General features: G+C 56.1%; 1 protein-coding gene across 1 annotated transcript in view; it reads left to right on the top strand.

The window, feature by feature from the left end:
* Positions 1-7199, top strand: part of TLE5 (TLE family member 5, transcriptional modulator) — an 18955-nt gene extending 11756 nt beyond the window's left edge. Inside the window, 6 exon segments of the mRNA XM_007472172.1 lie at positions 106-203; positions 2561-2624; positions 4015-4059; positions 4733-4795; positions 6174-6248; positions 6335-7199. Of these exon segments, the coding sequence (XP_007472234.1) occupies positions 106-203; positions 2561-2624; positions 4015-4059; positions 4733-4795; positions 6174-6248; positions 6335-6556 (567 nt within the window). The 3' untranslated portion in view covers positions 6557-7199.
* Positions 7200-12765: the final 5566 nt, after the last annotated feature.

Raw genomic sequence — 12765 nt, 5'->3', positions numbered from 1 at the left:
TGGGTGGGGACGCTGCAGCTGCGCCGGCCGCTGCCTCGGGGCAGCCGGGGAGCGAGGTTGGTGGCGGCCCCACCGGATCCTGACCCGGGCCGCCCCTCCCCACAGGGCTCGTCGCACCTCCCCCAGCAACTGAAATTCACCACCTCGGACTCCTGCGACCGCATCAAAGATGAGTTTCAGCTGCTGCAGGCTCAGTACCACAGGTGAGCTGGCGCTGGTGGTACCCGCCCCGGGAGAAGCTGGAGCCCCCTGCTCAGATGGCAAGACTAAAACCTGCAGCGGAGGTTGTGGTCCCTGCTATATATCTAGGCTGCGAAAAAATAGAGGCGTTGAATGTCTTAGGTGGCAGGCATTGTCTTTAGCACTTTGCCGATATGAAATTCATTTAGTCTTTAAGACAGTCCCATTTTGTAGATGAGAAAACTGAGGCACAAAAATTTCAATAATTTGCCCAAAGCCTCACCTGTCTGGTGTCAGAGCCCCTCTCCCCACCCCCACCTCAATCTGCATTGGATAAAAGACCTCCCAACAGCTGGAGTTGGGAATGGGCCCTCCACCTCCCCCACCACCACCACCACCAAAATCTGTAGCATGTTATCTCTCTCTGCCTAGTTTTGGAGAAGGGGTTCCTGCCAGCCCGCAGAAAGGCGATTCTCTTTCCAGAGCTGAATCTAACGTTTCTAAAGGGTTTGCCAGTGTGCCAGATCTAAAGAGAAAGGAACTATTATTGTCTTCATTTTACACTTAGAGAAATTTAAGCCCAGAGAGGATAGGAATTTCCTGGGGTTGCACAGCAAAGAAGTGGCAGAACTGAGATTTGTACCCAGTCTCTGGGTTGAAGAATACAGATTCTCAAGGTTTTGCTACGGAGGGGGTCTTTGAACTAGGAATCAAAAGGGGGTCCATGGCCACGAATACCAGTGGGGTCTTGGGCCCTCTCTGGACCTTAGTTTACCCACACAAAAGTATTCTTTGAAGGATCCCGAGTTGTCTCCAAGAAGAAATTGAGAACAGTGATATATTTGTTCTTTGGGGGTACTTCCCATTCTCCCCATTTGCTGAAGATTGAACATACATCCTTTTGTTTAATTTTTACTGCTGCCCTATCATTGTGCTCATTTCAAAGATGAGGAAACTGAGGCACAGATGGTTGAAGGGCAGGCCTAGGAACTTTGTTCTGATCCTGTGATGTGGAGGGTTTAGGGGCTTTGCCTGGCAGGCCTGGCCTTTCTGAGCCTCTCTGGGGGTCCCCCCCCACCCCCACCGGCCTGGCCCATGCCCACGTCACAGTGAGCACTGGGGCTGATCCAGTTCCAGAGACCGAGCAATCTGACGATTGCTGCCACAGTGCTATGTGACCTCGGGTAGGCCACACCCCCTCTCTGAGCTTTGGAGTCTCTATCCACTGGGCCTGGGCTTCCTGCTTTACACTGAGGGGTCCTACCATGTTGGGGGCTCACACAGGATCCACCAGTCCTTCAGGAAGGGCCAGAAATGCAGAGTTTGGAATGAAATTGCCTGATTTTGTTTTTAACCGTGGCAACAAATGCATATTTTTAAAGAAAGTTGGAGAAACCAACTGTGGCTGTCCTCCCAACCGGGGTATACAAGTCGTGGTCAGTCTGGCGAAGTGAAACTCCAGTCTCCTGGGGTGACTTACAAGAGCAACTAAGTCTTTATTGCTGAATACCAGCATTAAGAGTGTTTCTGCTCTTAATTCATTTCATCCTCACCACCTCACCCTCGGAGGTTGGAACTCAACAGACTTGGAGACCAAGACCCAGAGAGGTAGAGGGGTTTGCCCAGAGTCACACAGCATCAAAATAGCAGGGTTGACCTTTGGACCCACTCTATCTGGCTTGAGTTTGTGCTCTCAGCTCTTTACCTGTCATCCTGACACCCTCGTGAGGGGCCTTTGAGAAATACCCAAAGCTTATCCTTGCTGGGGGAGCTTGAGAGAGGCGGGGGCGGTCACCGTCTCTATTACCCAATGGTGGAAATTTATGCCCCACTGCTAGGGAAATCAGGACCCACAAGAGGGGCTTGGGTGCCTTTGAAGATTCCTTGGTAAATCCAGTCCAGAGCCCTACCAGCCAACTCGGCTCTCGCAGCCTCTCCACCGTGTCTGTTTGTTCCTCCTTTGCTGGAGAGTTTTTCTCAGTGCTTGAGAGTATGGCCTGTGAAGCCAGCTTCCTGGCTGTGTGACCTTGAGCCTGTTCACTCAACCTCTCTGGGCGTCCATTGCATCATCTGTAAAAACAGTGATGTTAACAGCCCTGATCTCTTTGGGTTTCAGGAGAGGTAAAAGTTTCTTTGAATCCCTGTCTCAGCTACAGTCAGGGCATTTGCTCTGACTTTTGTTATTTTTATTATTTTCATTGCTTTCTCTGCCCCCAGATCTGCAAGGTTGGTTTCATAATCCACATTTTCTAGCTAGGGCACCTGAGGCTCTGCCTGCCCCATCTTCTGCCTGTTCCCCCACCAAAGTTAGGGGCTCCCCTGCACAGTGCGGGGGGGGGACCTCAGCCCAGCCCCCGCCCCTCCCCGTGTTCTTTTTCAGTCTGAAACTCGAATGTGACAAGCTGGCCAGCGAGAAGTCAGAGATGCAGCGTCATTACGTGATGGTAAGCCAGTCCTGGGGTCCAGTGGGCAGGGATGGGGGACCCCAGATCCCCCTCCAGCACCAGCAGCTGTTGCCCGAACCCTGGCCGCCACCTCTGGGATGTATGAGGAGTCAGGGTCAGCTCTCCATTCAGCCTGCCCCTGGGCCGGGCTGAGTCCGTCTTGCTGGCCTGGCTGCCAGCCCAGGCAGTGGCCAAGGTGCCAAACCACCGGGTTGCAGCCTGGGCCTGCCAGGTCCCCCAGCTGTCCTTGGCAGGAAAGGATTCAATGGCTGGGAAAGCCAGGATCTGACTGAGGGAGCAGCCAGATCCCTCCCCACCCCCATGATCCAGGCATCCCAGGCTTAACCCCTCCTTGCCCGAGCCTGGGAGGAGGACTCTGATGTGGGTGGGAGGAAAGGGGTGGCACTGCGATCTTAGGCCTGACATTTGAGACCCTGCCTGCGCACACTGCCAGAATCACTTGCTCGGTTTCCTACCCACCAGGTGGCGATTTCTGCATCAACCCCACCCCACCCCCGTGCCCCACCACACCACCTCGGTCCAGCCCAGAGCCCACTTTTCCCAGGCTTTGGGGGAAGCAGAGCCAGACACTGAACCTCTGGCCTCAGAGGGAGGGATGCGGCTGGGGCAGAGAGAGGGACCCGGGACTGGGGGACTCCAGAAGGGGGCGCTCCCGGTTTGAGAAAGACTGCATGGAGGATGGGGCATTGCAGCTGGGATCTTGAAGAATGAGTAGGAGCTTGCTGGGCAGAGAAGGGGAGACCACACAAAGGCCTGGGAACAAACTTGGCTCCCCCCCCACCCTCCCTGGAGTGACAGAGGGGCACCGTGGGACGGTTTAGAGCAAGGGGAAGGGGCAGGGTCAGATCTGGGGCGTGAGGGGGGGCACTGCTGGCCCCAGAACCAGACCCAGCAGGATTTGTTTATCCTCGATTATTTATACCCAGGAAGGCAAACTTCCCTGTAGTCCGGGGCCACCCGCAGACAAGACACATAAAGATAAAAGATTAGGAGCTTTGGAGAGAGAGAGAGAGAGAGAATGTGTGTGTGTCTGTGTCTGTGTTTGTGTGTCTCTGTGTGTGTGTTAGAGGTTGGGGTGTGATCATTATTCCAGAAACCAGGGCACCCACACCGCTGCTGGGGCCCTGAATCTCCCCCAGCTTCCGCAGCAGCCCCACCAGGCACCTGGGCCCCAGCGCCTGGTGTGGGTATCTCCCCACTTCCATCTCCATCTCTTTCGCCTGCCCTCCCCTCCCCATCTCTCCATTTCTCCCCTTCTCCCCCTCTTTGTCTCTCTCTCTCTGTCACTCCCCCCATCTCTTTGTCTCTGGAGCCCCCCATCCTTCCCCCGCCCCCATTTCTCTGTGTCTCCTCTCCCCCCACCATGCAGTACTACGAGATGTCCTACGGCTTGAACATCGAGATGCACAAGCAGGTATACCCTCTTCCCCCCTCCTCCGCCCCACGCTTACTTCGGCACTCCCCCAGGCAGGTAGGATCTTGCCCACCCCTTGGCTGAGCACCAAGTCTGCCCTGGTATCCTGTTACCTCCCAACCCACCCCCCTTCTTTCTTAGGCCTCCCTGATGGGTTTCTCTCCCTGAGGGGGAGGGGCAGAGACTTTCCGGGGACCTGCCACCCCCCACCCCACTGTCTCCCCTTTGCAAACAGCAGGGGAGGGGTGATGTGCCAACCCACCCTGGAACCCCCAGATTGCCCCTCGCCCTGCAGCCTTGCTTTTGCCACCTGTGCCCTGATGAGGCTACTCTCGGGTATGTGTAGAACACTGATGCCAGCTGCCCCCGCCCCTTTTCCCCTCTCTCCCATGGAGCGCTCACTACCTATCAGGTGCGGGGCATCATCTTCCCAGGGCCACCGGGACCCCAGGTGGCTGGGCGTGGGTTTGTCCTGTGCTCTTAGCCTACAGGGCAGAGAGCCAGCCTCAGATTCCACCTTTGCCGCTGATTGGGTGCCCGTGGGCCCGATGAGTTGACCTGACCCTGGGCCGAGCTGGCCTCTTCATAGATTAGACAGAACCCCCAGGCCTCCCGGGGCTGGTCTGCGCCTGCCCCAGCTGCTGCCCAGGGCTGAAGCGTCTGTGTGTTTCAGGCTGAAATCGTCAAGAGGCTGAATGGGATCTGTGCCCAGGTCCTGCCCTACCTTTCCCAAGAGGTGAGTGGAGCCCCCAGGCCTCCCAGGGCTGCAGGGAGGAGGTGGTAGATGGACCATGAACTTTCCCCAGGCCCTCCCTCCTGCAGCCATCTGGGGCAGCAGCGTGCTGGGTACTCCAGGGCACAGGCCTTCCCTCTCTGGACCTCCCAGCCACCAGCCAGTCTGTGCAGAAGAATCCCCAGGTTGGAGAAACCCCAGGGGTGCAGGGCAGTGGAGGGAGGGGCCTCACCCTGCTGTGGAATTCCCAGCCTAAGTGAGTCATTGCACTGTAAAAATGTCAGCTACGCTAAAGACTGCACCAAGAATTCTGTTTCCCTGTTTTGCTTCCGTCTTTCACCCCCTGAGATTCATCTGTGGGGCCCTGCTGGCCGCTGTGTGGACAGGGGGGCTCTCAGCACACATAGGCAGACATACAAACAGCCACAGATATGCGCAGATGCGACACTTAAACACACGGCACACAGACACACAGAGATGCACACGGACATATGAAGGAACCAGGTACCCAACTCTTCCTCTTTTGTTTCCTGGGGTTCTAAGACTCTTGGTGTGAGGCCCACTCTGTACACACACAAACACACACACGTCTGGGTCATGTAAGGCCCATCTGCTCTCTGCCAGATTTACTGTTGATAATTCATCATTTTCTCTTCAACCCCCACCCATATCTTGGGGTCCCTCAGGTGATACCCAGGAACAATTCCAGGAGGACACCATGAAAGCCCCAAAGAAGGGGATTCTTAGGACCCCAAAGACCTAGCCTTGTGGTTTCCGTTCACAACAGGGGCTCCCTGGTAGCCAAGGCAAAGAAGGAGCTTGGCAGATTCTAGCATCTGATGGCCGGAGAGACAGATGTTCAGGGAGGGCTGGGGTACAGGGTGGGGGATTGCCCTGAACCCAGACTCATGCCCCAGCCCTGCCAGATTTCACTGGGCCTTCCCAGGCTGTGGAGGAAGAGGAGCTTGGGTTAGCAGATCTCCGATCTCTTGGACCAGCAGTCCTGGTCTGAGCTCTTAGAACCAGGACTTCCATATACTGTTGGCCACGTTGTGCACTGCACTTCTGCTTCTTTGCACATGGCATCGGTCGTGGTTCAGGCTTTGTCAGACTCACTCAAAAGCTTTTTCCTAAGATTTTGGTACCAAGCCCTTTGGGTCTTCTCTGCATCTCCGTGTATCCCGTTTTCCAGATGAAGAGACTGAGGCTGGATGAAAGGAATCAGCTGGAGAGAGGGGGGTTTCAGGAGGCGTGGGAAGCCGTGGAGAGGGAGGGCTCTCATAGCCCAGATGGGAACGGGGCTTCTTCCGGGCTCTGAGCCACAAGCCCTAACAAGATCGGGGCTAATCCGTTGATTTCTCTCCACCCCTCCCCCATCCAGCACCAGCAGCAAGTCTTGGGAGCCATTGAGAGGGCTAAGCAGGTCACTGCTCCTGAGCTGAACTCCATCATCCGAGTATGTTTGGGGTCTTCGGGGGAAGCAGTGGGTGGGAGGACAGGTGGGCCCAAGGGGGCTAACGCTCCCCTTCCTCCGCCCTGCAGCAGCAGCTCCAAGCCCACCAGCTGTCCCAGCTGCAGGCTCTGGCCCTGCCTCTGACCCCACTGCCCGTGGGGCTGCAGCCCCCTTCGCTGCCGGCGGTCAGTGCAGGCACCGGCCTCCTCTCGCTGTCGGCGCTGGGCTCCCAGGCCCACCTCTCCAAGGAAGACAAGAATGGGCATGACGGTGACACCCACCAGGAGGATGATGGCGAGAAATCGGATTAGTGGGCGGCTGGGATGGGGGCGGGGGGACAAAGGGGAGACAGACACGGAGAGAGAGGAAGATTCAGTGTAAGACAGTATAGCTCGGGATTGGCTCAACTCTGGTAGTATTTATGGTAGCCGCCTGCTGGGGCCCTCGCCCTGCCTGTGTGCCACCCCCTGACTTGGCTCCTACCCCCAACTCCCAGCCTCCCTCCTCCTCCCCTGCAGCCTGAATGGGTCAATACCCGCTCATACCACAGATGAGGCAAGCTGAGGCCTGGAGGCACAAGTGGGAGGCCAGGTCCGAAGGGAGCAAGACCTCAAGAGGTCCAATACCCCCTGCACTTCCCCAATTCGCACACCTGTAACTGACAGTCAGCCCGCTGCCCCCCTGCCCCTCCCCGGGGCACACCCTGGCCTCACACCCTGGCACTGCATGCAAACACAATGCTAGCTGCCCCTCCCCGCCCTGGGCGCCCCGCGTCTCCCCTTCCCACTCACTCACCCTCTGCTAGTTCCCGCCGCCCACACCCACCTAGTCCTGTCCCCTCACCCATGAAAGAAAGAGGGGCCATGGACAGCAAGCTTCGCCCGGGGAACAGGGTGGGGTGGGCGACCCAGAATTCCCTTTCCCCCTTTCCCAAATAAAGATGAGGGTACTCAAGTTGTCTTGGTTTTTATTTTTTATTTTTCCTTTTTCCAGTATACTAGCTTGTCTTTTAAGAAAAGGGATATTAAAAAAAAGAAAAAGAAAAATGTTAAAAAAAAAAAGCAACACCCACACCTGTGTGTGTATATAGCCTTTTAGACTGTCAGCCTTTGTTGTGTTCAGTCGTTTGATCTCTACGGAGAGAAGTGAAAATGCTGTATCGAGGGTGGGCTTAGCTGTGCCTTTCAAATAAAGATGTGAGAAGGTTGGTTGCCGTGTTCCTGCCTCTGTGTTGCGAGTTGCCCGCGGTGCCCCCCTTCCCGGAGGAGAGGGCTTCCTTCAAGTCTGAGACCCCCTCGTCTGTTACAGGACTGGATATTGAGAGCCCTAGCTGAGTCCGGCTTGTAAATGTAGTCTAGCTCCTGAACTTGGCGCCTAGCCCACAGAGGGCCAGCTGGAGACTCTAGGCCACACAGCACCGCCTAGGTGCTTGAGGTCTAGCCAACTGTTTTGACAGGTAGGCAAAGGGACTCAGAAAAGCTAAGGGGTCACGAGTTTCTGAGTCCCAGGCCAGAGGGTTCCTAACTGACAGTCTTTACCCTTAGAGACAGCTGCTGAGACTGGACAGTCACACTGCACACACAAAACGCTTTTTTCCACATTAGAGAACACAGACCCCCGGCTGGACCTCAACTCTCCAAGGACCACTTGGAGCCCATCCTCGCCCCCCCTGCATCGAAGCTGGACCAGCCCAGGAGGGGGAGCCAGCAGGAAAGGTGATTCCCAGCACACTAGGCATTTCAGTCAAAAGAACTTCAGGGACTTCCCTGGTGGTCCAGTGGTTAAGGCTCTGCTTCCGATGCAGGGGGGGTGTGTTCGATCCCTGGTCGGGGAACTAAGATCCCACATACCCCGTGCTGTGGCCAAAAAATTTAATAAAAACTAAGAGAAGTTCAGGCTCCCCACCCAGGATATGGGCCTGGTGGCAGGAAGGTGGGTGGAGAGCAGGGACAGTCATCTGGACTTGGGAAGGTCTTCACAAGGGCTTCATGCCACAGAAATCCCACCGTCAAGGAGCTGGGAGCACGAGGGATGCAAGGAATTCTCACCTGTCTGCCCAATCCAGTGGGTTCGCATGGGGGCCAAGGGCACAGGAAGGGGAGGAGGGAGAGACAGAGGGGTGATGATGGACAGCCAACCTCAGGGTAAATGCCTCCTGTCCCTAAGGAGAGAAACAGGAGGCAGAGAGGGGACCGGGGGACCCTCCTGCTGGGCCCTGCCCCTCCCCCACTGCAGCCAAATCACCTCCAAAAATGCTAGTGAGATGGGATCACTCCCTGCTTAATGTATATCCTTGTGCTGAAAACCAGAACTCATCTCTACCCCTCGCTTGGGGAGTGTAAATTGTTATATCTGCCTCAGAAGGCTGCTTAGCACCCAGTGATACCCCTGGATTTGAATGCTGGATCCACCCAACACACGTGCCACAAGAATGTTTACAGCAGCTGTAATTAGTCCTCATTGCCCCAAACTGGAAACCACCAGCTGTCCACCAAAGGGCAGAAGGGTAAGTTGTGACATTAGCTGCCCGTGGAATACTATGCAGCCAGAAAAAGAACCAGACCTCACCGCACTTGACACCATACATCTCGCACACGGAACACTGAAGAAGCCAGGTATGGAAAAGTCAATGCTGTGTGACTCCACTTATGTAAAGAACAAAGGCCCAAAGGACCTATATAGCACCAGATGTCATGGAGTTACCAAAGGAGACTTCTAAGGGTGATGGTAATTTGGGAGTTGATTACACAAGTGTATTCACTTTGTGATAATTCATCGAATTGTTTGCTTACAATCAGGGCACTCTTCTGTGTGTTCTGTTTCACAGTTCTTAAAAAGGATTTAAAGAATAGATAATCTGGGCTTCCCTGGTGGTGCAGTGGTTGAGAGTCTGCCTGCCGACACAGAGGACACAGAGGACGCGGGTTCGTGCCCCGGTCCGGGAAGATCCCACATGCCGCGGAGCAGCTGGGCCCGTGAGCCATGGCCGCTAAGCCTGCGCATCCGGAGCCTGTGCTCCGCAACGAGAGAGGCCAAAAAAAAAAAGAAAAAAGAATAGATAATCTTTGGCCTCCATGGTCCTTGGAATAAATTCTAGGCCCAGGAGACCGCAAGGGCCTGCTACGCAGCCCTGTAATCATTCCTTCCCAGCAGGCTGCAGCCAGGTTGAAACAACTGGCTGTTCCTTGCCTAGCGGCCTTTGCACATGCTGCTCCTTCTGCTTGGAACAGTGTTCTTTTTTTTTTCCCCCTCCCCGCCCCCCCCCCGTTCTAATCCCCCAGGACTCCCAGAAGTCACTTTTCTGAAGGCCACCCCTGACCCTCCCCCCAAAGCAAGGCTCTGGGACACCCCCACCCCTGGAGGGGAACAGTGGTTGTTATTGTCACATACTGATTCTGGGCATGGGGTCTCCAGCGTGGGTTGAAATCCTGGCTCTTCCTCTCACAGCAGGGTGATCCAAGCAAGTGGCTTCACCACTCTGGTTCTTGGTTTTCCCTCCCTATCTGTAAAATGGGTATAATCACAGAACCCACGGTTGTCATGAAGATCCTATTACTGACTCCGTGGAAAGTGCTTTAGCAGACCCTCACCCATTCATTCATTCATCTTTTTCATTCATTCATTTATTGCACCCCTACTCTGAGCCCTGGGGACACAGCAGGAAACAGGACACTTAAGTCCCCGCCCCGTGGCCGGCGGTAGGAAAATACAAAATGTGTCAGCAGGTGTCAGCAAGCAGAGGAGCTATGGCGAGTGAGGCGAGTGAAATCACTTGTCTGATCTGTTTCTGGGAAGAGGGTTCCGAGGATTAGCAGAAAGCCTGCAAGGGCTCACCAGCCGTCAGCTGATATTATTATTACTTACGTTGCTGGCAGATGAAGGGCGTCGGGGAGGGGGGCAAACCCGACAGCCCTCAGGGGTCTTCGAAGCAGAAGGGGGTCCTGCCTAGCCACGGACACATCTGTGACCTGGGGTCTCTCTGAGGGCTTCGAAGCCCCTCATCCCGCCCGTGGGGCTGGGGAGGGTATAGGGCGGGCCCAGGAGTCCGCAGTGGGGAGCGAGACCAGAGCGTCCTGGAGGTACGCGATCGCGCCCGGGAAGCCGGGGCGGGCGGAGGTGCGGCCTCCCGCGCTTAACGACCGGGCTGCCGGCGACCTCGGCTAATTGATCAGCTAATGGGCCCCGCGCCGCGGGCACGCCTAATGAGGCGGGAGGAAGGGGAGGAGGGGGAAGAGAGGGAGGATGGAGATAAGGGAGGGGGAGGGGAGAGGAGGGAGGGAGGGAGGGCCGGACGGAGGAGGGGGGGTTAGGGAAAGGAGGGAGGAGGGAGAGAAGCAAAGAGAGGGGGACGGAGGGCGATGGGGCGGAGGGATGAGAGAGAATGAAGGAGCAATGGGGGGAGGGAGGCGAGGGCGAGGGGCAGAAAGGAGGAGGAGGAGGAGCCAGAGCTATGCTCCCAGCTCCTGGGGCACAGGACTGGGTGAACCCATCCCTTCTGACTCCCCGCCCCCCCACCTAGACCCCAGGCCCTTCTTGGAGTCCCCTCTTCCGGCCCCCTCCTCCTTTATAGGGGTCTTTCCAGGGAGGGATCTGTGTGCACTGGGGTGTGAGGCTCCTTGACTCTCTCTGAGCCTTGACTTCCCCGTGCACACAATGATGTCCACAGCGCTGGAGAGTCCCACAGGCCCCAGAGTGGCATGAGACTGACCCAGCCCCGTCCCCACACACCCCTCCTGCACCCCAGCCGCACCCCCCCCCCCACCGCCAGAGCCAGGCCCACCTCCTCCTCCTGGTTTGGCCTCCAGGGCTCAGGAGGGGTCAAGGACTAACAGATTCCCCAGCTGGGGAGAAAAACATCCTGTGAAGGCCAGCGAAAACTAGGATGTCATGCATTACACATTCACAGTCCAGGCGGGCCAGGTACATCTACTGCCTGAAATATTTACGTGGCCTTCCTCCTTCCAGAGTCTGTGTGTGTGTTTGCACCTTGGACTTGGACTTGGAGGAGAAACAAAAAGAAGCTGCAGTGACGCGGAATCAGAGATCTTGGAACGACCACATGCCCTCCCCATTGTGCAGACAGGAAAACTGAGGCCGGAGGAAGGGTAGCAAGTTGTCAAAGTCGCAAAACAAGGCAGGGCCACAGCCAGTCTCCTGCCCTCTGCTGGCTGGCGGAGCTCTCAGCCCCGCTAGGCACAAATAATCAGGGGACTTCCCTGGTGGTGCAGTGGTTAAGACTCCGTGCTCCCAATGCAGCGGGCTCGGGTTCCATCCCTGGTCAGGGGACTAGATCCCCCAGGCATGCCACAACTAAGGAGCCCACCTGCTGCAACTAAGACCCGGTGCAACCAAATAAATTAATACATATTTAAAAAATAATCAGGAAAGCAACGCAAATCCTAAGGATAACAGAAATCATAGATGGCTGCAATCTGCTTAACATCTACCATGCTCTGGCTTCGGCTCAGGGCTTCAGCTACAGCTCTCAATCAGTTCTTGAAAATGCCTGGTGAAGGAAGGACCATTTTACAGGTAAACTGAGGCTTGAGATAAAAAGTGACTCACCCCGGGCACACAGCCACGGAACCAGGATTCTGATGTGGAAAGATGCAAGCTGCCAGGTCCAGATCTTAGCCTGGATCCAGTGCAGGTGGGCAGAGCTATGGCCGTTCCCCTTGCTCAGGGTCTTTATTCTAATTGGCCTCTTTTCCGTGTCTGAGGGTGACCAAGCACGGTGCCACCTCTGGGCCTGACCCTCTGCGTGGAACACACTGTTCCCACAGTCAGCGCACTCCCGGCCATCACCACCTCCTCTCTCCTGCTCGCTCTATCTTCACAGCATTGATCGCTGTGAACAACTTAGGTCAACAAATATTCCCTGTCCTCTGCTTTTCCCCACTCTGAGATGAGTTTCAGGACAATAGGAATTGGGTCTGTTTTGGCCACTGCTGAATCCCCAGGGCTTAGACTCCTGCCTGGCACACAATAGGTGTTCATGGAAGATCTAGGGAGAAAGTGAGAAAATGGCAAAGGAGCCAGCGAGATGGGTGGGCCTGGGCCAGCCCTGCAGGAAGATGCCTGCTCAGTGGGAGAGACAGCTGCAGGGAGCATGGAAGGTGTTTGAGCGGAGGAGGGGCGCAGCCAGGTGCACGATGAGCAAGATCTTCTGGAGTCGCAGAGGGGCCCAGCTGGAGGGGAGACAGAGGCAGGGCCGCAGGAGGAAGCCCGCGCAGTATTTAGATGTTTTCTGACTTTAGGAGCTGCAAGAGGGAGCTGCATGCACCCCAAGCCCCCGTCCCACAGCCAAGCATCCTGCTCTGAGGGTCTCTCCCGGGATCTGCCCCTCTCTATCTCTTCACTCCCACTGCTTCCGGGAACCTCCGGGTCTCTGTCTCTCCCGCTTTGTTTCTGTCCTTCAAGGTCCTTCTCTATCTCTCTCTCCTCCCCCTTGATCTCTCCCTCCTACTATGCTCTCTCCCCGCCATCCTCGCCTCTCAGCCGACCTCGCCAGTACTCCCCC

The sequence above is a fragment of the Lipotes vexillifer genome, unplaced genomic scaffold (assembly GCF_000442215.2).
Source record: "Lipotes vexillifer unplaced genomic scaffold, Lipotes_vexillifer_v1.1 scaffold225, whole genome shotgun sequence".
In the NCBI taxonomy this organism is placed as follows: domain Eukaryota; kingdom Metazoa; phylum Chordata; class Mammalia; order Artiodactyla; family Lipotidae; genus Lipotes; species Lipotes vexillifer.
The sequence above is the reverse complement of the archived record's forward strand: the minus strand, read 5'-3'. Positions and strand labels throughout refer to the sequence as shown.